The sequence below is a fragment of the Erinaceus europaeus genome, chromosome 18 (assembly GCF_950295315.1).
Source record: "Erinaceus europaeus chromosome 18, mEriEur2.1, whole genome shotgun sequence".
Classification (NCBI taxonomy): Eukaryota; Metazoa; Chordata; class Mammalia; order Eulipotyphla; family Erinaceidae; genus Erinaceus; species Erinaceus europaeus.
In genome coordinates this window covers 76267424-76288835 of record NC_080179.1, presented here as the reverse complement: position 1 = coordinate 76288835, position 21412 = coordinate 76267424, and the positions used below count along the sequence as shown (strand labels likewise).

At 46.6% G+C, this 21412-nt stretch overlaps 1 protein-coding gene across 2 annotated transcripts in view; it reads right to left on the bottom strand.

Moving 5' to 3' along the window:
• PRTG (protogenin) overlaps positions 1-21412 on the bottom strand; it is a 132171-nt gene that overhangs the window by 85868 nt on the left and 24891 nt on the right. For both annotated transcript variants that reach the window (XM_060178201.1, XM_060178202.1), the window contains exons 3-7: positions 9406-9550; positions 7256-7389; positions 4822-4959; positions 3476-3634; positions 1672-1831 (exon numbers count right to left, since the gene is read on the bottom strand). In XM_060178201.1, the coding sequence (XP_060034184.1) occupies positions 1672-1831; positions 3476-3634; positions 4822-4959; positions 7256-7389; positions 9406-9550 (736 nt within the window). The remainder of the gene's footprint in view (positions 1-1671; positions 1832-3475; positions 3635-4821; positions 4960-7255; positions 7390-9405; positions 9551-21412) is intronic.

Genomic DNA, 21412 nt, shown 5'->3' with positions numbered 1-21412 from the left:
TCTGGTGGTAGGAACTGTGTGGAGTTGGACCCCTCTTATCTTATGGTTTAGTCAGTGTTTCCTTTTTATAAATAATTTTTAAAAAAAGACGTATGATCACTTCAGCTGAAAAATCTGGACGGATCACTTTAAAATATTTTCCTTTTCACTGGGTTAAGCTCATAGTTTAAATTAAAAAAAAAAAAAAACCGCCTGACTTTTATTAGTGTACACATTACTCTAGAGTAACATAAACGTATATAATATTGCAATGCTATATAAAATTGAGGACCCAGGTTCAAGGCCCAAGCCCCCATCTGTAGGGGAACTCAAGAGCAGTGTAGTCTAGTAGACACCCTATCTGTCTCTCTTTCCCTCTCTATATCTCTCTCTCTTACCCTCCATCAATATAAATAAAAATAAAAAACAGACAAAAGAAAAAGGCCACTGGGAGCACTAAGCCATGAAGGTATTGAGTCTAAGTGATAATCCCAGTGGCAAAAATGCAAAAATAAAATAAAATAAAATAAAATTCAGATCAACAATTTTTTTTTTAAGGCTTATTTATTTATTATGAGAGATTTAAGAGAGAAGAAGCCTGGAGTCGGGCGGTAGCGCAGCGGGTTAAGTGTACATGGTGCAAAGCTCAAGGACCTGCGTAAGAATCCCGGTTCAAGCCCCCGGCTCCCCACCTGCAGAGGAGTCGCTTCACAGGTGGTGAAACAGGTCTGCAGGTGTCTGTCTTTCTCTCCCCCTCTCTGTCTTCCCCATCTCTCTCCATTTCTCTCTGTCCTATCCATCAATAACTACAACAATAAAACAACAAGGGCAACAAAAGGGAATAAATAAATAAATAAATAAATAAATAAATAAATCTAAAAAAAAAAACCTCTTTTTAAAAAAAGAGAGAAGAAGCCAGAGCTCGGTTTCACTGTACATCGTCCCAGGGATGGAGGCTGGTGACCAGGTTTGTAAAGCGTGCCTTCCACCTACTGAGCCATCACTTCAGCCAACAGAAACTGAAAGTTTTGTCCAACATAAACAGAAGTATTACAAGACAGCCATATTTATGCCAATAAGAATGAATCGTTAAAACCATTAAGATTGGGAGTCAGGCAGGTTAAGTGCAGGTGGCACAAAGTGCAAGGACCGTCATAAGGATTCCGGTTCGAGCCCCCGGCAGTGGAGTTGCTTCACAGGCGGTGACGCAGGTCTGCAGGTGTCTGTCTTTCTCTCCCCCTCTCTGTCTTCCCCTCCTCTCTCCATTTCTCTCTGTTCTATCCAACAAGGACGACATCAATAACAACAACAATTAATAAAAAGGGCAACAAATGGGGAAATAAATAAATATAAAAAAGTTTTAAAAAAATCATCAGGATTGAAATTAATAGATGATTTCCTTCTACCTTCCTCATTTTGTACCCCAAAATGGCTGGGACCCCACTGGGTTAATATACTTGCTAATATCTTAGCTAGTGGTTTACTAGAACAACATTCATTTCAGGGAACTCTAACACTTTCATGAATGCAAAATAAAGATTTGTAGCATATTCTTGTAGTATAAGCTTAAGGCAATGTTATTTAATTCAAAATACCAAGGCAATCTGGTGGCACTGTAAGTCCCGCCACTTAGCAGTAACAATGACTGAAGCCCCGCGAGCCTACCCAACAGCATCAGAGCGACCCGCCTACCTGTTGTACATTTTGATTCTGCCATTCGAGTGCATCTTCCTTCCATTTTTCAACCAGGACATTTTGGGCGAGGGGATGCCCTCTGCCTGGCACACAAACCGGGCAGTGCCAGCTCTTGGCCTGGTCAAGCTTTCGGGCCATTCCACAAATGAAGGAGGAGCTAATTTTAAAGGGAAAAATAAAGAAACAATGATTTCTCCGGTTGCAACAGCAACAATATAAAGACTGAGGAAGTATCCAGCACACTGCCCTCTCTATGGTTAGAACAAGCCCCGTGTCTACAAACACTCGGCAAGCCCAGTCTCTTGCCCTGGGCCTTTTCCGTTATCCAGCCTGATGTCCACGTCCCCCATGCTCTCCCTCCAGAGACCACAGGTAGAAACACTGAGCACGTATACCAGAACCCTGCTAAACGAAGACTAACAGAAGTGAATGCATAAACACTCAACAGGTGAAAATTTCAGACTGGTCACTGGATTTCTAAGTAGGTGAAGAGATAAAGGGAGCATGTATAAGAATAGTAATGAGACACCATCTCACCCCTGTGAGCACGGCCCAGATCAAAAAGGGCAGAAACAGCAAGTGCGAGTGAGGAAGGTGTGGAGCCTCAGGAACCCTACGCGCTACACTGTTGGTATGAATGCAGACCAGTGCAGCCCCCGAGGAAAACAGTTCAGAGGTTCCCGAAAACAGTGAAAATCCACCGTATGACCAAGCAATTCGCCTAGGCATCTCTTCAAAGAAAACAAAACACCTCTCTGAAAAGATCGATACACACACATCCATGAAACAATTCAATTGTCCAAACACAGAAGGTTAAAGAAGTTGTGGTGGGAGTCGGGCGGTAGCGCAGCAGGTTAAGTGCAGGTGGCGCAAAGCACAAGGACCCCAGTTTGAGCCCCCGGCGCCCCACCTGCAGGGGAGTCACTTCCCAGGCGGTGAAGCAGGTCTGCAGGTGTCTGTCTTTCTCTCCCCCTCTGTCTTCCCCTCCTCTCTCCATGTCTCTCTGTCCTATCCAACAACGAATTGCGTCAACAAGGGCAATAATAATAGCCACAACGAAGTTACAACAAGGGCAACAAAAGGGGGGAAAAATGGCCTCCAGGAGCGGTGCATTCATGGTGCAGGCACCGAGCCCAGCAATAACCCTGGAGGAGAAAAAGAAGAAGAAGAAAAAAAAGAAGATACACAATGAAACACTCCACTGTGAGAAACAAAGGCTTCTTCTTTGCTACAATACTGAAGGAACTAGAGGGAATGGGTCCAACAAGGTCAGCCAGGAGGAGGATGGGCACCAGATGGCGTCACTCAGAGGTGGGCTCTAAGAAGCAGAGCTAAGAATGCTCCAGGGTGAGTCCTCACTGGACTTGGTCTATCTCAGCAGATCCGGGAGACCTAGAAGGGGAAGGGAGGAGCACTAAGCGCAGGTAGGGGATCGAGTCCCTATACTGGGACAAGATGGTAATTTGGTGGAGGGTCAGCTGTCCTGACACCTCTCTGGGGACAATGTGGAAATGTCTCCCTTGTGATACGAGAAGTCCTGCAAATCAATATTTCCTTCATAAAGTGATAGTGGAGTTGAACAAGAAAGACACAGAGGTGTAAAGATAAACTGGCTAGTAACTTCAGAATGAGAATTACAGTGTAACGTGTCTTAAATTTCTCCTGGTACCACAACTCTTCATTGCCAGCCTTCAAGTCAATGCTACTCGATTTCAGAAAGGCAGAAGCGATCCCTGCACAGTAGAAGACGAGTTCCGCTAAGACAGGGGTCATCCTGAGCGGGGAAGAAAAGGTGACGCACCCAGCACAGTCACAGTCGCCACGGCCACCGTGAAGTTGCGTGTGCCGGGGGTGGTGGCACGGCACACGTAGGCGCCCGCGTGCTGCAGTCTGATGTGTGCGATCAGGAGGTTGCCATTGCCGAGCACTCGAGTATTAAACACGTCAATGGACTTGTGATCTGAGAAAGAGAATGAAAGCGTGTCCCAGTTACCACAGCCGGAATCATGTTCTGAAATTGCGGTGCGACCGTTCCCCAGACTATTACTGCACTGAAGCCTCTTCTCTGAAGTGCCGAGTACTTGAGAACCACTCAGCTGTGGCCCGGCAGGTAGCGGAATAGATGGAGGCTCGGAAGCTCAAGCCTGAGGTCCTGAATTCAATTCCTGGCAGCACATGTACCAGAGTAATGTCTGGTTGTTCAGGAAGAAATAAATGAAATCTTTAAAAAGGAAAAAAAAAAAAACCACTAAACTGGTAAACATGATGCATATAGAAAATGCACATTTAGGGGAGTCGGGCGGTAGCGCAGCGGGTTGAGCGCACATGGTGCAAAGCGCAAGGACCGGCGCAAGGATCCCGGTTCGAGCCCCCGGCTCCCCATCTGCAGGGGAGTCCCTTCACAGGCGGTGAAGCAGGTCTGCAGGTGTCTGTCTTTCTCTCCTCCTCTCTGTCTTCCCCTCCTCTCTCCATTTCTCTCTGTCCTATCCAACAACGATGACATCAATAACAACAATAATAACTACAACAATAAAACAACAAGGGCAACAAAAAGGGAATAAATAAATATTTTTTAAAAAAAAAGAAAATGCACATTTTATCGATTTCCCTTGGTTGAGCAGAATCTAAGGAAAAGACTTATGATTTATCTCATATTTCTTTTATTGAAAAAGCTGTCATTGCCACCTGGGTCATGGTTGGGGCTCAGAGCCTGCATGCCGACTCCCCCACTCTTGCTGGCCCCCCTGCCCACCTGAGTGGCGCTTTGTTGGGGGTGAGTAGTCTGCAGTGCGGCCGCTGGTCTATAAGCACAGCCTCTCGCTCCCTCAGGACAGGTGTGTCTGCGAGCAGTTCCCAACCTGGGTCCTTTGGCCCCAACACGCACCGGGGCCCCCGCAGTCTCCACTCCACCCCGTCTGTTCCTTCCCCTAAGGCTCTCTGCGTCAGTACAAGACACCACACTCCATCCAAGTGTCACCTTATGCTTTCCCTTAATGTCCTATGAGTCATTACCCCTCTTGACTCTCTCTTTTATTTGATAGAAAGAGGGAAAGAGAGAGAGAAGTAGAGACACCTGTAACACTGCTTCACCACTCCTGAAGCTTCCCACCCCCCTAGAGGTGGGAACAGAACACTGGAAAGACTCACCAAGTCGGCTCCAGGAGATAAGGGGTCTGGGGTTCCCCATGGCCACACATTCCAACACCACTGTCTGATGGAGGGAGGTGGTGATGTTCTGTGGACCAGCAACGATGGTTGGTGTGTGGAAGGACGCAGGCTCCACAACTGAGGGGAAGGGAAAGCGAGAATGCAAAAGTAACTTATGGTCAGGCTTCTTCTAAATGGGAACTGAGGTTAAAGATCTCAAGTTTTCCACTTGTTGCTGTGTTCAGAAACCATTTGATGATCTCACTGGGGGTGGAAAGTAAAGAGACAGACCCAGCCAGCAAAGCAAATAACAGCACATCCCAGGGTTCTGAGTGGAACTGAGGCTCACCAGTTAGTTGGGAGAAGGAGTTTTCAGTGGGGACGCGGTCCAGTGCGCACGGGTATAGGGCCTGGTGTGGCATGAAGAATGAAACTGTTTCCCTTAAAAATGTGTTTTTTTAACAGTCCAGAAAACCCACATTTTTTCAGTAAATATGAAAAGAAAACCATTGTATTGATATAGTTCACATAACACGGTCCGCAGCATAAAATCCAGAAGTATTTAGCATTTTCAAAGTAGCACAGCTATTACCAGAATTTAGGATGTTTTCTTTCTCCCTTTTTTTTTTTTTTTTGTCACCAGGGCTAATGCTGGGGCTCGATGCTTGACCCTACCACTCTTGCAGACTTAAAAAAAACCAAACTTTTATTTATTTATTTATTTATTATTAGATAGAGACCGAGAAAAATGAGAGAGGAGTAGGACATAGAGACAGGGAGACACCTGCAGTCCTGCTTCACCACTTGTGAAGCTTTCCCTCTGCAGGTGGGGGCCAGGGGCTTGAACCTGGGGACTTGCACACTATTAATGTGTGAACTTAACCAGGTGCCTGGCCCCCCAGAGGACTTTTAAATTAATTTTTAATATTTATTTATTCCCTTTTGTTTCCCTTGTTGGTTTTTATTGTTGTAGTTATTATTGTTGTTATTGATGTCGTCGTTGTTGGATAGGACAGAGAGAAATGGAGAGAGGAAGGGAAGACAGAGAGGAGGAGAGAAAGAGAGACACCTGTGGTCCAGGAGGTGGCGCAGTGGACAAGGCTTTGGACTCTCAAGCATGAGGTCCTGAGTTCAATCCCCGGCAGCACATGTACCAGAGTGATAGCTGGTTCTTTCTCTCTCTCCTATCATCTCTCATGAATAAATAAATAAAATCTTTAAAAAAAAAAAAAGAAAGACAGACAGACACCTGCAGACCTGCTTCACCGCCTGTGAAGCGACTCCCCTGCAGGTGGGGAGCTGGGGACTCAAACCGGGATCCTTACTCCGGTCCTTGCACTTCGTGCCACGTGCGCTTAACCAGCTGCACTACCGCCCGACTCCCTAAAATTATTTTTTTTCTTATAAATTTTCTGTTGGAGACAGAGGGAGAGAGAAAAAAGGGGCATCTGCAGTTTGTACTTTCTCCCCACTGTCACATTAATTCTTAAGATGAGTGAATGTACTGAACGACCGTCTGAACCTCAGTTAAAACATGTGACACAGGCAACTTTAATGTGCCATTAACTGACGAGTGGGTAGATGTGTTCAATCAAGCATTGTTGTTTCTCTAGCGGTGATACTGGTAAAGGTTCATTTTATCAATCACATGTCAGGAGCAGAGAGTCCCACAAGAGGCAGGAATTAAGAACAAGTAAGAGCATCATCCTGGTGCCAGGCAGGGATGGAATTGGGAGCCCTAGGCATGGAGCCCAAGGGCCAGAAGGCAGCTCACCCGGGTGCATGCCAGGCACAAGATCAATTTCTCTTCGTCTCTGATTTTTGTTTTCAAAAAGAAAGAAAGAAAGTGGCTGTTGGGCACAATGGAGCCATTCAAGCACCAAGCTTCAGTGATTAAGCTAAGTGAACTAAGTAAGAAAGTAAAAGACCACTTCCAGATGGTTTGGGCCAAGAACTTATTCTCACATATAGACTATAGGCAATTAAAATGAATAAATTCATTTGCAAACAAAATCTAACAGTAATAGCCAAACCGACTCTTAGATTCTGTGAAAATCATGGTGGTTATTAGAGGGAAGAGAGCTGACAGAATGCGGTGAGACAGCTGGGAAGTTCTACCTGGTACATTAACACAGGAATTTTAGTGGTGACTACAGTGAGCTCTACATACACACACACACACACACACACACACTCACTCTTCCAAAATCTTAAAACACTGTAAACTAATGTCAAATCAGTTTTTCTTCAAAAATTATTTTTCAGATGCTGACATTAACGTAACTTAAAACAAATTAGTGAAACAAGACGTCCCTAATATAGACAGTGATTTTCTGGATAGAATGAATACAATTCAAGGAACATGTTACGCCATAGTACTATAACCGAGAGAAGCAAGAAGTGAAGTCAATCGCGGGCATCAGCCGCACGCTACCTGGAGTCACTGTCAGAGAGGCTTCCGTGCTCTTCCGTCTATGGGTCACAGTGGAAGCCACACAGCGGTAATTCCCAGCATCCCTCTGGCTAACATCATAGATCTGTAGAACTCCCGTGGGTAGGACAGTGATCCTACTAGGAAAAAGGACGATTAAATTCTGCCTCTTATATTTCATGTCTTAATTTAACACACTGTACATTCCATGAAAACAGATGATGTACGGGACCTTTTTAGTGCCAGACACATTATCTTAAAACATTTTTTTCTATTTTTTTTTTTCTGTCTCCAGGGTTATTGCTGGGGCTTGGTGCCTGCACCACAAATCCACTGCTCCTGGCAGACATCCTTTTTTTATTGTTGTTGTTACTATTGGTGTTACTGCTGCTGGTGTTGTCGGACAGGACAGAGAAATGGAGAGAGGAGGGGAAGACAGAGAGGGGGAGAGAAAGACAGACACCCGCAGACCTGCTTCACTGTTTGCAAAGCAACCCCCTACAGGTGGGCAGCCGGGGGCTTGAACCAGGACCTTTTGCACCAGTCCTTGTGCTTCACACTGTGTGCTTAACCTGGTGTGTTACCTGGCCCCAAATCTTTTTTTTCCCCTTTTGTTGCCCTTGTTGTTTTTATTGTTGTTGTAGTTATTATTGTTGTTATTGATGTCATCGTTGTTAGATAGGACACAGAAATGGAGAGAGGAGGGGAAGACAGAGAGGATGACAGATAATAAATACACGGGGGACCCGGCGGTAGCGCAGAGGGTTAAGCACAGGTGGCGCAAAGCACAAGGACCGGCGTAAGGATCCCGGTTTGAGCCCCCGGCTCCCCACCTGCAGAGGAGTCATTTCACAGGCGGTGAAGCAGGTCTGCAGGTGTCTGTCTTTCTCTCCCCCTCTGTCTTCCCCTCCTCTCGCCATTTCTCTCTGTCCTATCCAACAACAATGACATCAATAACAACAACAATAACAACAACGATAAACAACAAGGGCAACAAAAGGGGAAAAAGTAGCCTCCAGGAGCAGTGGATTCATAGTGCAGGCATCAAACCGCAGCAATAACCCTGGAGGAAAAAAGAGAAAGAAAGAAAAAAAAAGAAAGACAGACACCTACAGACCTGCTTTACCACCTGTGGGGTGACTCCCCTGCAGGTGGGGAGCTGGGGGCTCGAACCGGGATCCTTATGCCAAAGCTTTTTTTTCCTTTTAAGAAAGAGGCAGAGACAGAGAGAGAGACCATAACACTAAAGGTGGGGGCCTGGCTCAGACCGGGCTGTGCACACACCAAGTAGTGTACTAGCCAACTGAGCTATTTCACTAGCCCCACGGTAGTTTAGAGACTTTCTAAAATAAGAGCTTGAGCTCAGTATTTTTATTTGGTTCAACACACTTCTCTAGAACAAGTCATTAGGCAGTATGTTGTCCATGGAGTACACTGGTTTGCTTAATTTTACACAGACGCACCTGGCAAAACTTGAATTTAGGTAAGCAGTAATCTTGAATTTACTATTTAATCTTTTCCAAAGTACTATCCTGACTACTCATTTGTATTTATTCTTCCAGATTCATGTAAATACGAGTCTTTTGAAAAGCACTTGTTTGAATAACTTCTTCAGCCTCAGTGCTGTGTCATGCAGCGAATCACTTTGGGTCTACTTAGTCAGTTCTTGGTCCTGAAATCCCAAGAACAGCTTTCAAGGTATCAGACAGTGTGTGTGTGTGTGTGTGTGTGTGTGTGTGTGTGTGTGTGTGTGTGTGTGTGTGTGTGTTGGTGAGGCAGAAGGCAGAGTGAGTGAGTGAGTGAGAGGCGGGCTTATGTGGGCAACCCTTACAACATCACAACTATGTCCTGTAGTGGAGATATAGTTTGGTTCCCTGAAATCTCTTCGAGGGTGATTTGGGTACTTAGCGGTCCTATGATTGACAAAAGGAATTTGCGGAAAGGAAATAAATAGTATATAGATTCTGAGTTATCCAGGAACCCTGCACTATCTGCTAAAGGCTGACAATCCAGCTCTTGGCCTAACTGAAATATCTTTAGGAATGACGGCAGCCCTTAATGAACACGCGCTTCGTGAGGAGCTTTGCCGCACACAGTGTTGCGGTCACTTCCTGGCTATTTCTGTACCGCTTGCAAAGGCGAAAGCTGTGCACCTGTCCGTAGTTACAGGCAGAGTCGTCCGATTTAACTCCCAGGTGATGGCTGCAGGAGGGTTGGATGAAATCTTGCAGGCAAACCGCGCAACTCCACCTTCCTGGACGTCAGCAGGAAGTGGCTGAACTTCAAATGCAGAAATAGCTGAAAGGCAAAGCAGGACACATTCAGGACCTGATGCGCACAAGCACGCAATGACCGGACACTCCACGGCGCTAGGTGTGACGTGCCAGGCTACAGCTACTGCCCAGCTGTGAGGCCAATGTGAACCAGCTCGCCCGAGACCAGCCCAGGAATGATTCTGGAGTGTCCGCTAGGCAACTGCCCGATTTAACGAGGCTGGTCTTTTCCAGAATTATTACTATATATTTTTAAGACTGACACTTTTTAAAAATATTTATTTCCTTTTGTTGCCCTTGTTGTTTTATTGTTGTTGTAGCTATTGATGTCTTTGTTGTTGGATAGGACAGAGAGAAATAGAGAGACAAGGGGAAGACAGAGAGGGGGAGAGAAAGACAGACACCTGCAGACCCGCTTCACCGCCTGGGAAGCGACTCCCCTGCAGGTGGGGAGCCAGGGGCTCGAACCAGGATCCTTATGCCGGTCCTTGTGCTTTGCGCCACGTGCGCTTAACCCGCTGCACTACCACCCGACTCCCAAGATTAACACTTTTAATAACAAAATGTCTAGTTCTCTAAGAAAATCTTTTAAGGACTTAAAGTTTTCAGATCATAGAACCAAATGTCAAATTATGGTACAGGGCATCATAAACTTACTCATGTAACAGAACAGGAAGACTTTTGTGCTAGAAACAGATGGAAGAGGCACCTATCACAGGGAGGTGAAAAGCTGTGCCCAGGGATCAACAACTGTACTGTAAACCCACAAACGGTCCAGAGGAAAAAAGAAGTAGACCAATGGCGGAGAGAAAGTCGAGGGGCCGGGTGGTGGCGCACCTGATTGAGTGCACAGGTTACAGCGCTCAAGGACCCAGGTTTGAGACCCCGGTCCCCACCCGCAGGGGGAAGCTTCAGGAGTGCTGAAGCAGGTCTGCAGGTGCCTCTCTGTCTTTCTCCCTCTATATTCCCGCCCCGTTCCCTCTGGATTTCTGACTGTCTCTGTCCAACAAATAAATAAAGAAAATTTGAGAGAGAGAGAGAGAGAGAGAGGAAGCCAACTTGCACCATGGCACAATTAAGCATCACTAAAAAACCTTTGAGTGAAGAGGTTTGTGTTAATATAGTGCTGGGGGACAGTCAGGCATTCTGACACAGGGTGAAGTGAGAAGAGCCCCAAGCTAAGATACTAACAGCTGATTCTAAGCAAAATGACAAGACAGGGTGGTGGTGAGAACAGGCAGGTGTGACAGTTATCTTAATGGAAACAAAGACATGGAAGGTATGGTTCTTACTGGACACAGGTATGTCACAGTGTTTGGACTCAAAAGGTCGGTACCACGAGAAAAGAACAAGAAAGGAGAGAAGACAGTGTGATACATGAAAGTAGGAGGCTCAAGGAACTATTTATTATTATTATCTTTATTCATTGGATAGAAACAGCCAGAAATCGAGAGGGTTGGGGAAAACAGGGAGAAAGAGACACCTACAGCCCTGTGTCACCACTCACAACGTCTGCCCCGCTGCAGGTGAGGACTCAGGGGCTATTCCTAGTTTCATGGATTCCCCAAGTATAACTTGGCAGTGTTGATTACTTTTTTTTAGTATTTTTATTTTATTTTCCCCATTTTGTTGCCCTTGTTGTCATTATTGTTGCCATTGATACTGTTGTTGTTGGATAGGACAGAGAGAAATGGAGAGAAGAGGGGAGACGGAGAGGGGGAGAGAAAGACAGACACCTGCAGACCTGCTTCACCGCCTGTGAAGCGACTCCCCTGCAGGTGGGGAGCTGGGGGCTACCACCTGGCCCCCAGTATATTCGTTTATTTATTTATTTATTTAATATTTATTTATTCCCTTTTGCTGTCCTTGTTGTTTTATTGTTGTGGTTATTATTGATGTCGTTGTTGTTGGACCCAGTATTTCTATTTTTAATAAAACGTGTGTGTGTGTGTGTGTGTGTGTGTGTGTGTGTGTGTGTGTGTGTGTGTACAGATACCAGAGAACTGATCAGCTCTGCTGTGTAGTGGTGCTGGGGATTGAACCTGGGACCTCAGAGCCTCAGGTACAGTTTACTAATCATGTGAGAAGTTAGAAAAGAAAAAGAGTGGGAATAAAGGTTAGATGGTTTATGCTTCACTAGAGTTAAAGGAGCAGAATAACCAGGAAGACTGGCCATGTCTGTTGTCTTGGGCCTAATTGCATTGAACTTTAAGTGACTGTCATTCAGAGGTAAGGCAAAGCCAGTGAGTAAATAACGGTGGAAATAATGTTCTGAGGAGGGCAGGGGTAGGTAGCATAATGGTTATGCAAAGAGATTCTCATGCCTGAGGCTCTTAAAAAATAAATAAATAAATAAATAAATAAATAAATAATTGCATCCCACAATGATCTTGAGTCCATACTCCCAGAGGGTTAAAGAATAAGAAAGCTGGGAGTCGGGCGGTAGCGCAGCAGGTAAGTGCACATGGTGCAAAAGTGCAAGGATCAGCAGAAGGATCCCAGTTCGAGCCCCCGACTCCCCACCTGCAGGGGAGTCGCTTCCCAGGCGGTGAAGCAGGTCTGCAGGTGTCTGTCTTTCTCTCCCTCCTCTGTCTTTCCCTCCTCTCTCCATTTGTCTCTGTCCTGTCCAACAACGACGTCATCAGTAACAACAACAACTACAACAGTGAAAAAAAAAAAAAGAAGAAAGCTATCAGGAGATGGAATGGGATTCGGAGTTCTGGTGGTGGGAATTGTGTGCAGTTGTACCCCCTCTTATCATATGGCTTTGTCAATGCTTCCTTTTTATAAATAAAAAGAGAAAGAAAGAAAGAAAGAAAGAAAGAAAGAAAGAAAGAAAGAAAGAAAGAAAGAAAGAAAGAAAAATATTCTTAGGAACATCTACTTCCAAAAAGAGGGTGCAGTGGAGGTCGCCTGCACTCTCATTTTTCTGGAGGGAATTCGAGAAGCCACATGGGAGCTGCTCTCTTGAGTGAGCATCAGTGACACACGGGAGCGCCGTGGACGGTTGGTGGAGCCGAGCTACGGCGTTTCTCCTCTCTCCACCCTCCTCTCCCTTTCTAAGAAAAAGTTGATTTGGCTGGGAATGGTGGAATCATGCTTGTGCAAAGTCCTGAGGCCACAAGAATAATGTAGTTTAAAAACAGAAGCTGATCTGTGTGAGAGTCCAACTGTTTGCTCTATAAGCTGTTTAAAGAGATTCGCACAAGCGAGAGACAACTAGGTCTCTCACTAAGTTATTTAAATGTTTACAGGGGGTGTTTCAATGTTCATATGTAATTGATCTATGTCTCTAGTTTTAAATCAAGTACTTGTACAGATCTCTCGGTTTTATTTCTACGCAAACTAAAGCTTTCTGAGGTTCTCAGTGAGTCTGTAGAGCATGACGAGGACTGAGGTGTTTGAGAAGCGGCATTCAGACATCAAGCTACAAGTCAGCATGGCTTTTCCTTTAATTGCTTCTCTTACGACATTTTGTTTCTGTAGCAAACCTAAGGTCAACTCCTAAAGAACTGGGAAACAGATCAACACTCTTCAAGCCACCACAGTAGCCTGCGTGCTCAGACATCAGCTTCCTCCCGACACTTAACTGAACATCAAACAGACACATTCTGTGGGAATTTGGGTTTAATGTTTCTAAAGTTTTAATACTTACTTTATGAAGCATTAATCATTCTTTTTAAAAAAGATTTTATTTATTGATGAGAAAGACAGGAGGAGAGAGAAAGAACCAGACGTCACTCTGGCACATGTGCTGCCGGGGATCCAACTCAGGACCTCATGCTTGAGAGTCCGAAACTTTACCACTGCGCCACCGCCCAGACCACAGCATCAATCATTCTTATTGACCCTGTATTTACCTTTTCAATGGTTGAGAGACGTGAAATTTAGTTTTAGGTGGCAGTAATAATCTATTCTACACTGAACTTAAAGACTTCGAAGCGCACCTTACTGTGCACAAGGACTCAGGTTCAATCCTCCAGAGGCACCTGCCAGCACCTGTCTCTCCTTCAAAGACTCTCCCTCTCTGCCTTGCCTTTCCTGCAGAGAGACTCTCCCCTGTTCTCTTTCCATTGCCTTCAGGGTGATCACCTCAGCTGCATTTCCATTTCAACCCGAGAGCCTCAGACTCATGGCTCCAACTGCAAGTCTGTCAGGCCAACTGGGTACTTCTGCTTGGAATATACAAAAGGCTCTGCAAACTCTAAAAAGGAAGGAAGGATGGATGGAAGGGAGGGAAGAAGAATAAAGGAGAAGGGGAAGAGGAGAGAAAGAGAGAAGAAAAAACTGTGCAGGGGCCAGGAGGTAGCGCAGCGGGTTAAGCACATGGCACGGAGCACAAGGGCCAGTGGAAAGATGCCGGTTCGAGCCCCCAGCTCCCCACCTGCAGGGAGGTCGCTTCACAGGCAGTGAAGCAGGACTTCAAGTATCTGTCTTTCTCTCTCTGTGTGTGTCTTCCCCATCTCTCCCAATTTCTCTCTGTCCTAACAACAACGGAAAAAAGATGACTGCCAGGAGCAGTGGATCCACAGTGCCGGCACCGACTCCCAGCGATAACTCTGGCGGCAGAAATCTCCTGCTTTCCTCCAGCTCTCCCTCATGTCCGTGTTCAGTGCATCACTGACCGGCTGCTCATCTGAGCAAGACCTACAGACCTCTCCCACATTCTTTTCATTCATTCACGTGTTCCTACTGCTTCGAACTCCTAGATTTAATCCATTCCTGAGCCCCACTCAATGTCTCTTACCTGAATCTCTCTAGCCATCTCTTTTTTGCACATACATTTCCAACATGAAGTCAAAGAAAAGAGGGAGATACAGAGCATCCCTCTGGTCCATGCGATGCCAGGAGTCAAAGCCAGGTCCTCATGCTTGTAAGTCCACGTCTTTACCCGCTATGCCAGCCCCGGGGCTGCAGTCTAATCATCGCTTATCTGGTCTCCCTGCTTTTGTCTCTCCTGTTCCCATCTTCAAAAGCATGTTGCAGAAACATAAGGCTGGGTTAGACAGGGCTGCATCTGACTCAAAGGCAGCTTTTAGTTATCAATTCAGAGAATCTTACAGGTCAACTCACTACTGGTATAATCAAAAAGAAATAACCTCACAAAAATGTGATTCCAGTTTTAAAAACTGTATGAAAAAAAAAAAAGCACTGTGGCCTGGCAACTCTCCTTCTAAACCTTGAAAGTATTTAGCCGGGGTTGGGCGGTAGCGCATGGGTTAAGCGCACGTGGTGCAAAGCGCAAGGACCAGCGTAAGGATGCCGGTTCGAGTCCCCAGCTCCCCACCTGCAGGGGAGTCGCTTCACAAGTGGTGAAGCAGGTCTGCAGGTGTCTGTCTGTCTTTCTCTCCGCCTGTCTTCCTTTCCTCTCCATTTCTCTCTGTCTTATTCAACAACAACAACAACAACAAGGGAAACAAAAGGGGGACAAAATAGCCTCCAGGAGCAGTGGATTCATGGTGCAGGCACTGAGCCCCACCAATAACCCTGGAGGCAAAAGAAAGAAAGAAAGAAAGAGAGAAAGAGAGAGAGAAAGAAAGAGAGAGAGAGAAAGAATTTAGGCTAGTTATTAGAAATGTGAGTGCCTATGTCCTTGCTATAGCAAAAGTCACGAGTCTTTCTTTATGCCAAATAAATATCTTCGTTCCCTTAATAAAAAAAGGTCCACTATTAACTCAAGGCAGAAGCAGAAAGAGAACCAGGACACCCACCACTCTGGCACAGGCAGTGCTAAGATCAGACGCAGGACCCCAAGCTTGAGAGGCCAGTGCTTCATCCATAACACCACCTTCACAGCTCTTACCTGAACTCTGTCAATACCTACGTTCTCTCTTTAAAATTACTGTTTTTGGGTCTCTGTGAGAAAGGGCAGGAGTGAAAGGGAGAGTCCCGGAGTACCGCCCTGTGCCACCTGGCAGGCTGTGGGAGAAGACAGGACCCACCTGGGCACAGCGTGCACATTATCCAGTACTGAGTCACCTCCCCATCCCCAAGGACACAGTCTCAATTAACAGACTAATGGGCTAACTTTATTGGAAAGGGGAAAAAAGTAGCTTAGTTTGGCAATACTCCAAAAGCACACGGTTACTGTGCACAGCACTGAACAGTCAGCAGTGGTTATCTGAGCAGCACTAGTCAATCTGCTATCACAGACAGACACAACTAGGACACACGGTACATGGTGAGTGTGCACAGCACTGAACAGTCAGCAGTGGTTATCTGACAGCACTAGTCACTCTGCTATCACAGACAGACACAACTAGGACACACGGCACATGGTGAGTGTGCACAGCACTGAACAGTCAGCAGTGGTTATCTGACAGCACTAGTCACTCTGCTATCACAGACAGACACAACTAGGACACACGGCACATGGTGAGTGTGCACAGCACTGAACAGTCAGCAGTGGTTATCTGACAGCACTAGTCACTCTGCTATCACAGACAGACACAACTAGGACACACGGCACATGGTGAGTGTGCACAGCACTGAACAGTCAGCAGTGGTTATCTGACAGCACTAGTCACTCTGCTATCACAGACAGACACAACTAGGACACACGGCACATGGTGAGTGTGCACAGCACTGAACAGTCAGCAGTGGTTATCTGACAGCACTGGTCACTCTGCTATCACAGACAGACACAACTAGGACACACGGCACATGGTGAGTGTGCACAGCACTGAACAGTCAGCAGTGGTTATCTGACAGCACTAGTCACTCTGCTATCACAGACAGACACAACTAGGACACACGGCACATGGTGAGTGTGCACAGCACTGAACAGTCAGCAGTGGTTATCTGACAGCACTAGTCACTCTGCTATCACAGACAGACACAACTAGGACACACGGCACATGGTGACTGTGAACAGCACTGAACAGTAAGCAGTAGTTATCTGAGCAGCACTAGTCTCTCTGTCTTCCCCTCCTCTCTCCATTTCTCTCTGTCCTATCCAACAACGATGTTATCAATAACTACAACAACAATGAAAAACAAGGGCAACAAAAATGAAAATAAATAAATAAACTAAATTAAAAAAAGAGTCAGGTGGTAGCACAGCGGGTTAACTACATGTTGCGCAAGGCACAGGGAATGGCATCAGGACTCTGGTTGAGCCCCAGGTCCCCACCTGCAGGGGAGTCGCTTCACAGGCGGTGAAGCAGGTCTGCGGGTGTCTGTCTTTCTCTCCCCCTCTCTGTCTTCCCCTCCTCTCTCCATTTCTCTCTGTCCTACCCAACAAGGACAACATCAATAGCAACAACAATAACTACAACAATAAAACACAAGAGCAACAAAAGGGAGTAAATAAATCTTTTAAAAATCTTTTTAAAAATTTTAAAGGATACATTATAGGTCCAAGCTAAACTCAGAATACATAGAAAGGCATGCAAACATAAATACCCTATACTCTTAAGCTTTTGTTTCCCTCAAGGATTGCTTTTCTGTTTTGATTTGGGGTAACAGTGAAGAAATGTGTCCTTTAAAATATGTGTTAGCTCTCCCTAAAAGGAAACCTCAATTTACAAAGCGTTTACAGCACAATCAAAACCTTCTGTATTTATCTCAATGGCAAAATAGCTCCAATCCTTACGTAAATCTCTGTTTCCTTCTGGGTAAGGACTCTGCTTCTGCCAGTTAGGTCTGCTTTCCCAAGACGACAGCTTCCCTATGAAACCCAACCTTTTTCTCCCCTCCACAGCTTTGCTAAGGTAAACTCAGAGCCCCTCAGAAGTCATTAAAGCCGTGCTGTTAAGAGGCCAGAGCGCCATAAAATAGGCTAGAACAAGGTCTTGAGAAGCAGGCGCTGAGCTCCCAAAACAACCTGCAAGCATAATAAACAAGTGCCTATGTGATCTGCAGCTTCCTCCTTTCACCTGTCTCCTCAATCATTTACTTCACTGGTTAATAGTTAAGGGGTTGGGGGTTGGGGGAGGATAAAAAATGCTAAGTATTTTCTGAACTTATTGGTTGAAAAACAATATATATGAAACAGGGGGGCCGCTGCGGAAGTGGTCAGAAGCGCTGGGCGTTCAAGCGTGTGACTCCAGGCTCAGTCCTCTGCGTCGCGTGTGCCAGGGGGTGCTCTGGCTCCGTTTCTTTTTTCCCCCCTAAATAAATGTAAAAAGAGGTAGGAAAGAAGGGAGGGAGGGAGGGAGGGAGCGAGGGAGGGAGGGAGGGAGGGGAGAAATGGATGGGGCAAGTTCACCATCACAATTATTATTACCATTTCGGTTGAGGAAATTCAGGCACGAGGAACATGAAGCAACTTGCTCAAGGTTCCAGCTAGTGAGTGTGAGGCTCCAGGCCCGCCCTATGTGAATGCTCTTCATGAATCACTAAGCACATTACCACATGTGAGGGCCCAGGTTCAAGGCCCTGGTCCCCACCTCCAAGGGGGAAAGCTTCCGAAGTGGTAGAGTAGTTCTGTAGTCAGTCTCTCTCTCTTAAAAAATGGTCACCAGGCGGGGCTGGGCGGTAGTGCGGGTGGTTAAGCGCAGGCGGCGCAAAGCACAAGGACCGGCGTAAGGATCCCGGTTCGAGCCCCCGGCTTCCCACCTGCAGGGGAGTCGCTTCACAGGCGGCGAAGCAGGTCTGCAGGTGTCTGTCTTTCTCTCCCCCTCTCTGTCTTCCTCTCCTCTCTCCATTTCTCTCTGTCCTATCCAACAACAACAGCAATACCAATAATAACAAGGGCAACAAAAATGGGGGGAAATGGTCCCCCAGGAAAGCTCTGCTGATATCTATAATTAAACTATGATATTCATGCTTCTAAAGGGTTCCAATGAATAAAATATTTATTACACATTAGTTTTAAACTCCACTAACATTATGGTTATACCATATGAAATGATACGACATTATCCAGTAGCTGAAAATAACCCATAGGTTATTTCTTTAAAAAAATGTTTTTTAGGGAGTTGGGCGGTACCGCAGTGGGTTAAGCGCACATGGTGCAAAGCACAAAGACCGGCGTAAGGATCCCGGTTCAAGTCCCCGGTTCCCCACCTGCAGGGGAGTCATTTCACAGGCGGTGAAGCAGGTCTGCAGGTGTCTGTCTTTCCCTCCCCCTCTCTGTCTTCCCCTCCTCTCTCCATTTCTCTCTGTCCTATCCAACAACAACAACATCAATAACAACAATAATGACTACAACAATAAAAATACAACAAGGGCAACAAAAGGGAAAATAAATAAAATAAAATATTTTTAAATGTTATTATTATTGCCACCAGGACTATTGCCGGGGCTTGGTGCCAACACTACAGATCCACTGCTCCTGGAGGGCTCCCTCCCTTTTGTTTCTTTTGAAAGGACAGAAAAATTGAGAGGGGAGGCAGGACAGAGGGGAGAAAGGCAGCCACCTGCAGACCTGCTTCGCTGCGTGTGAGGCACCCTCCTGCAGGTGGGGTGGCAGCCGGGCTACGGGTCGTTTGCTATGGCGATGCCCCCGTCACTTTCTCTGGGGCCTTCCCTCTGATGATCCATGAGCAGAGTCCTCTTTCATTCATACTTCCTTCTCCCTTCCTATACAGATGAATAGCTTCCTGATCTTAAAAACATATGGATCTCAACTCAGCATTCAGTCCACCTGTTTATTATGCTCGCCTATTTTTTTTTATCTTTATTTACTGAATAGAGGCAGCCAGAAACAGAGAGGGTTGGGGGAGACAGAGAGAGAGAGACAGAGAGACACCTGCAGCACTGCTTCACCATGCAAAAAGCTTTCCCCCTGCTGGTGGGGACTGGGGGCTGGAACCCGGGTCCTTGTGCACTGTAACATGTGCTCAACCAGGTGCGCCACCACCCAGCTCCTGATGGTCTTTCTGGAATGACTCTGCCCACCTACTTCTTTACCTGAGCTGGAAGGAGGGCCGGGTGGAGAGGAGGCAGAAAAAGCCACAGGCTTATCTACATTCCCGGGACTCCAGAGATTCCTGGGAGTATATTCTGTCCAAGGAGTGCTTCTGAGTTTGGTTAAAAACAAAAGCAATGGGTTAACTGGGGAGCTGGGTCAGAATGAGTGTTTGTCGTGTCTTTTCACAAAGCTCTAGAGTGCTTTACTCCTACTACTCTGGAGAACAGTCTGGAGACCAGGTTCAACCACACTGGGGAGGACAGGATCTGATTCTGGAGCCTCAGGAACCCCCATGGAGACCACTGCCCTGGCTTGAGTTCATCACAAATCTAGTCAACCACCACAACTCAAGGAACCCTGAGTTCTGAAACTAGCTAACATCTCTCTCCTGCAAATCCCTGGCTGGGCTTCACCCTCCCAGATTTTTTTTCCCCTTTTGTTGCCTTTGTTGTTTTTTATTGTTGTTGTATTTATTATTGTTGTTGTTATTGATGTCATCGTTGTTGGATAAGACAGAGAGAAATGGAGAGAGGAGGGGAAGACAGAGAGGGGGAGAGAAAGACAGACACCTGCAGACCTGCTTCACCGCCTGTGAAGCGACTCCCCTGCAGGTGGGAAGCCGGGGGCTCGAACCGGGATCCTTATGCCAGTCCCTGCACTTCGTGCACATGCTAAGCTTAACCTGCTGCGCTACCGCCCAACTCCCTACCCTCCCAGAGTTTATCTACACCCGTGTTTACTAAAACAATGAATGCATCCTGGCTATAAGCTCAGGACACCTGCACTTATCTGATAGTGACCAGTCAACTTTTCGTTGAGAGGAAAAATTACAGTCACAAACTTTGTATTATCTAAGGACTAGCACAGCCCTCTCCCTCACTCAACTTCCTCCCCTTCTCCTTTCAGCATTTCTCTCTCTCTCCCTCTCCCTCCTCTCCTCCCTTCTCCTCTCCTCTCCTTCCCACTCTTATCCTCACACTTCTTACTCCAGTTTATCTGGCAGCCTGAGCTGGCTGAATGATGAGAAACAGAGAAACAGAGGCAGGACTGAGAGACATCTGGGAAGGGGGAATCAGTGGGACTAGGACTCAGAAGCAGGTGCACTTGGGGAAGAAAGATGAACACTCTTACACCCTGCCACTGGTATTGCAGTACTGAGAAATAATGGTCGACATGGTAGTGCACTGGGTAAAACAGTGGAACTCTGACATGAGGCCCCAAGTTTGAGACCCAGCATTATCTGCACCAGCGTGATACTCTGGTACTTTCTCTCTCTCTTCCTCTCTCCCCCTTCTCCATCTCACTAGTGAATAAATAAATAGTAAAAGGTTAATGTATGTCAACAGTGAGAAATGTATAAGGCAGCTACTAAGCCTTCAAAATAACAGAACATCCACAGGTCTTAAAATGACTACATCAGGGGTCGGGTGGCAGCACACCAGGTTAAATGCACATAGCATGAGGCGCAAAGACCCGTCGAAGGATCCCAGTTCGAGCCCCCAGCCCCCCACCTGCAGGGGAGTCGCTTCACAGGTGGTGAAACAGGGCTGCAGGTGTCTGTCTGCCTTTCTCTCCCCCTCTGTCTTCCCCTCCTCTCTCCATTTCTCTCTGTCCTATCCAACAACAACCACATCAACAGCAACAACATAAAAAAAACATTCATAGTTTTAGATCAAGACAAAGAGGCAGAAAGAGCATTCCCACAGCACCACAGCCTCCTTCAGTGCTGTGGGGGCTGCGCTGGGACCTGCGTGGGGCACCCGGCAAAGCAAGGCACCGTCCACGTGAGCTGTGGCGCCACCCTGACACCCTGACAGGAGCCGGCCCTGCAGACCATCTGCCAGCACAGCAAACAGGGGAACACGCAGAGGGAGGGCCACGTGCACAGGGGCCACGAGAACCGGCTACAAAGCTGGTGGACGTGTGTGGCTCCCGTGTGCTTGCGGGGAAGAGCAGGAGCCTACGGCTTTGTCTCTACCAGGACCACGATCCTCCAGTCCTCTGGCCAGCAAGCGCCTTCCACCGCCTAGT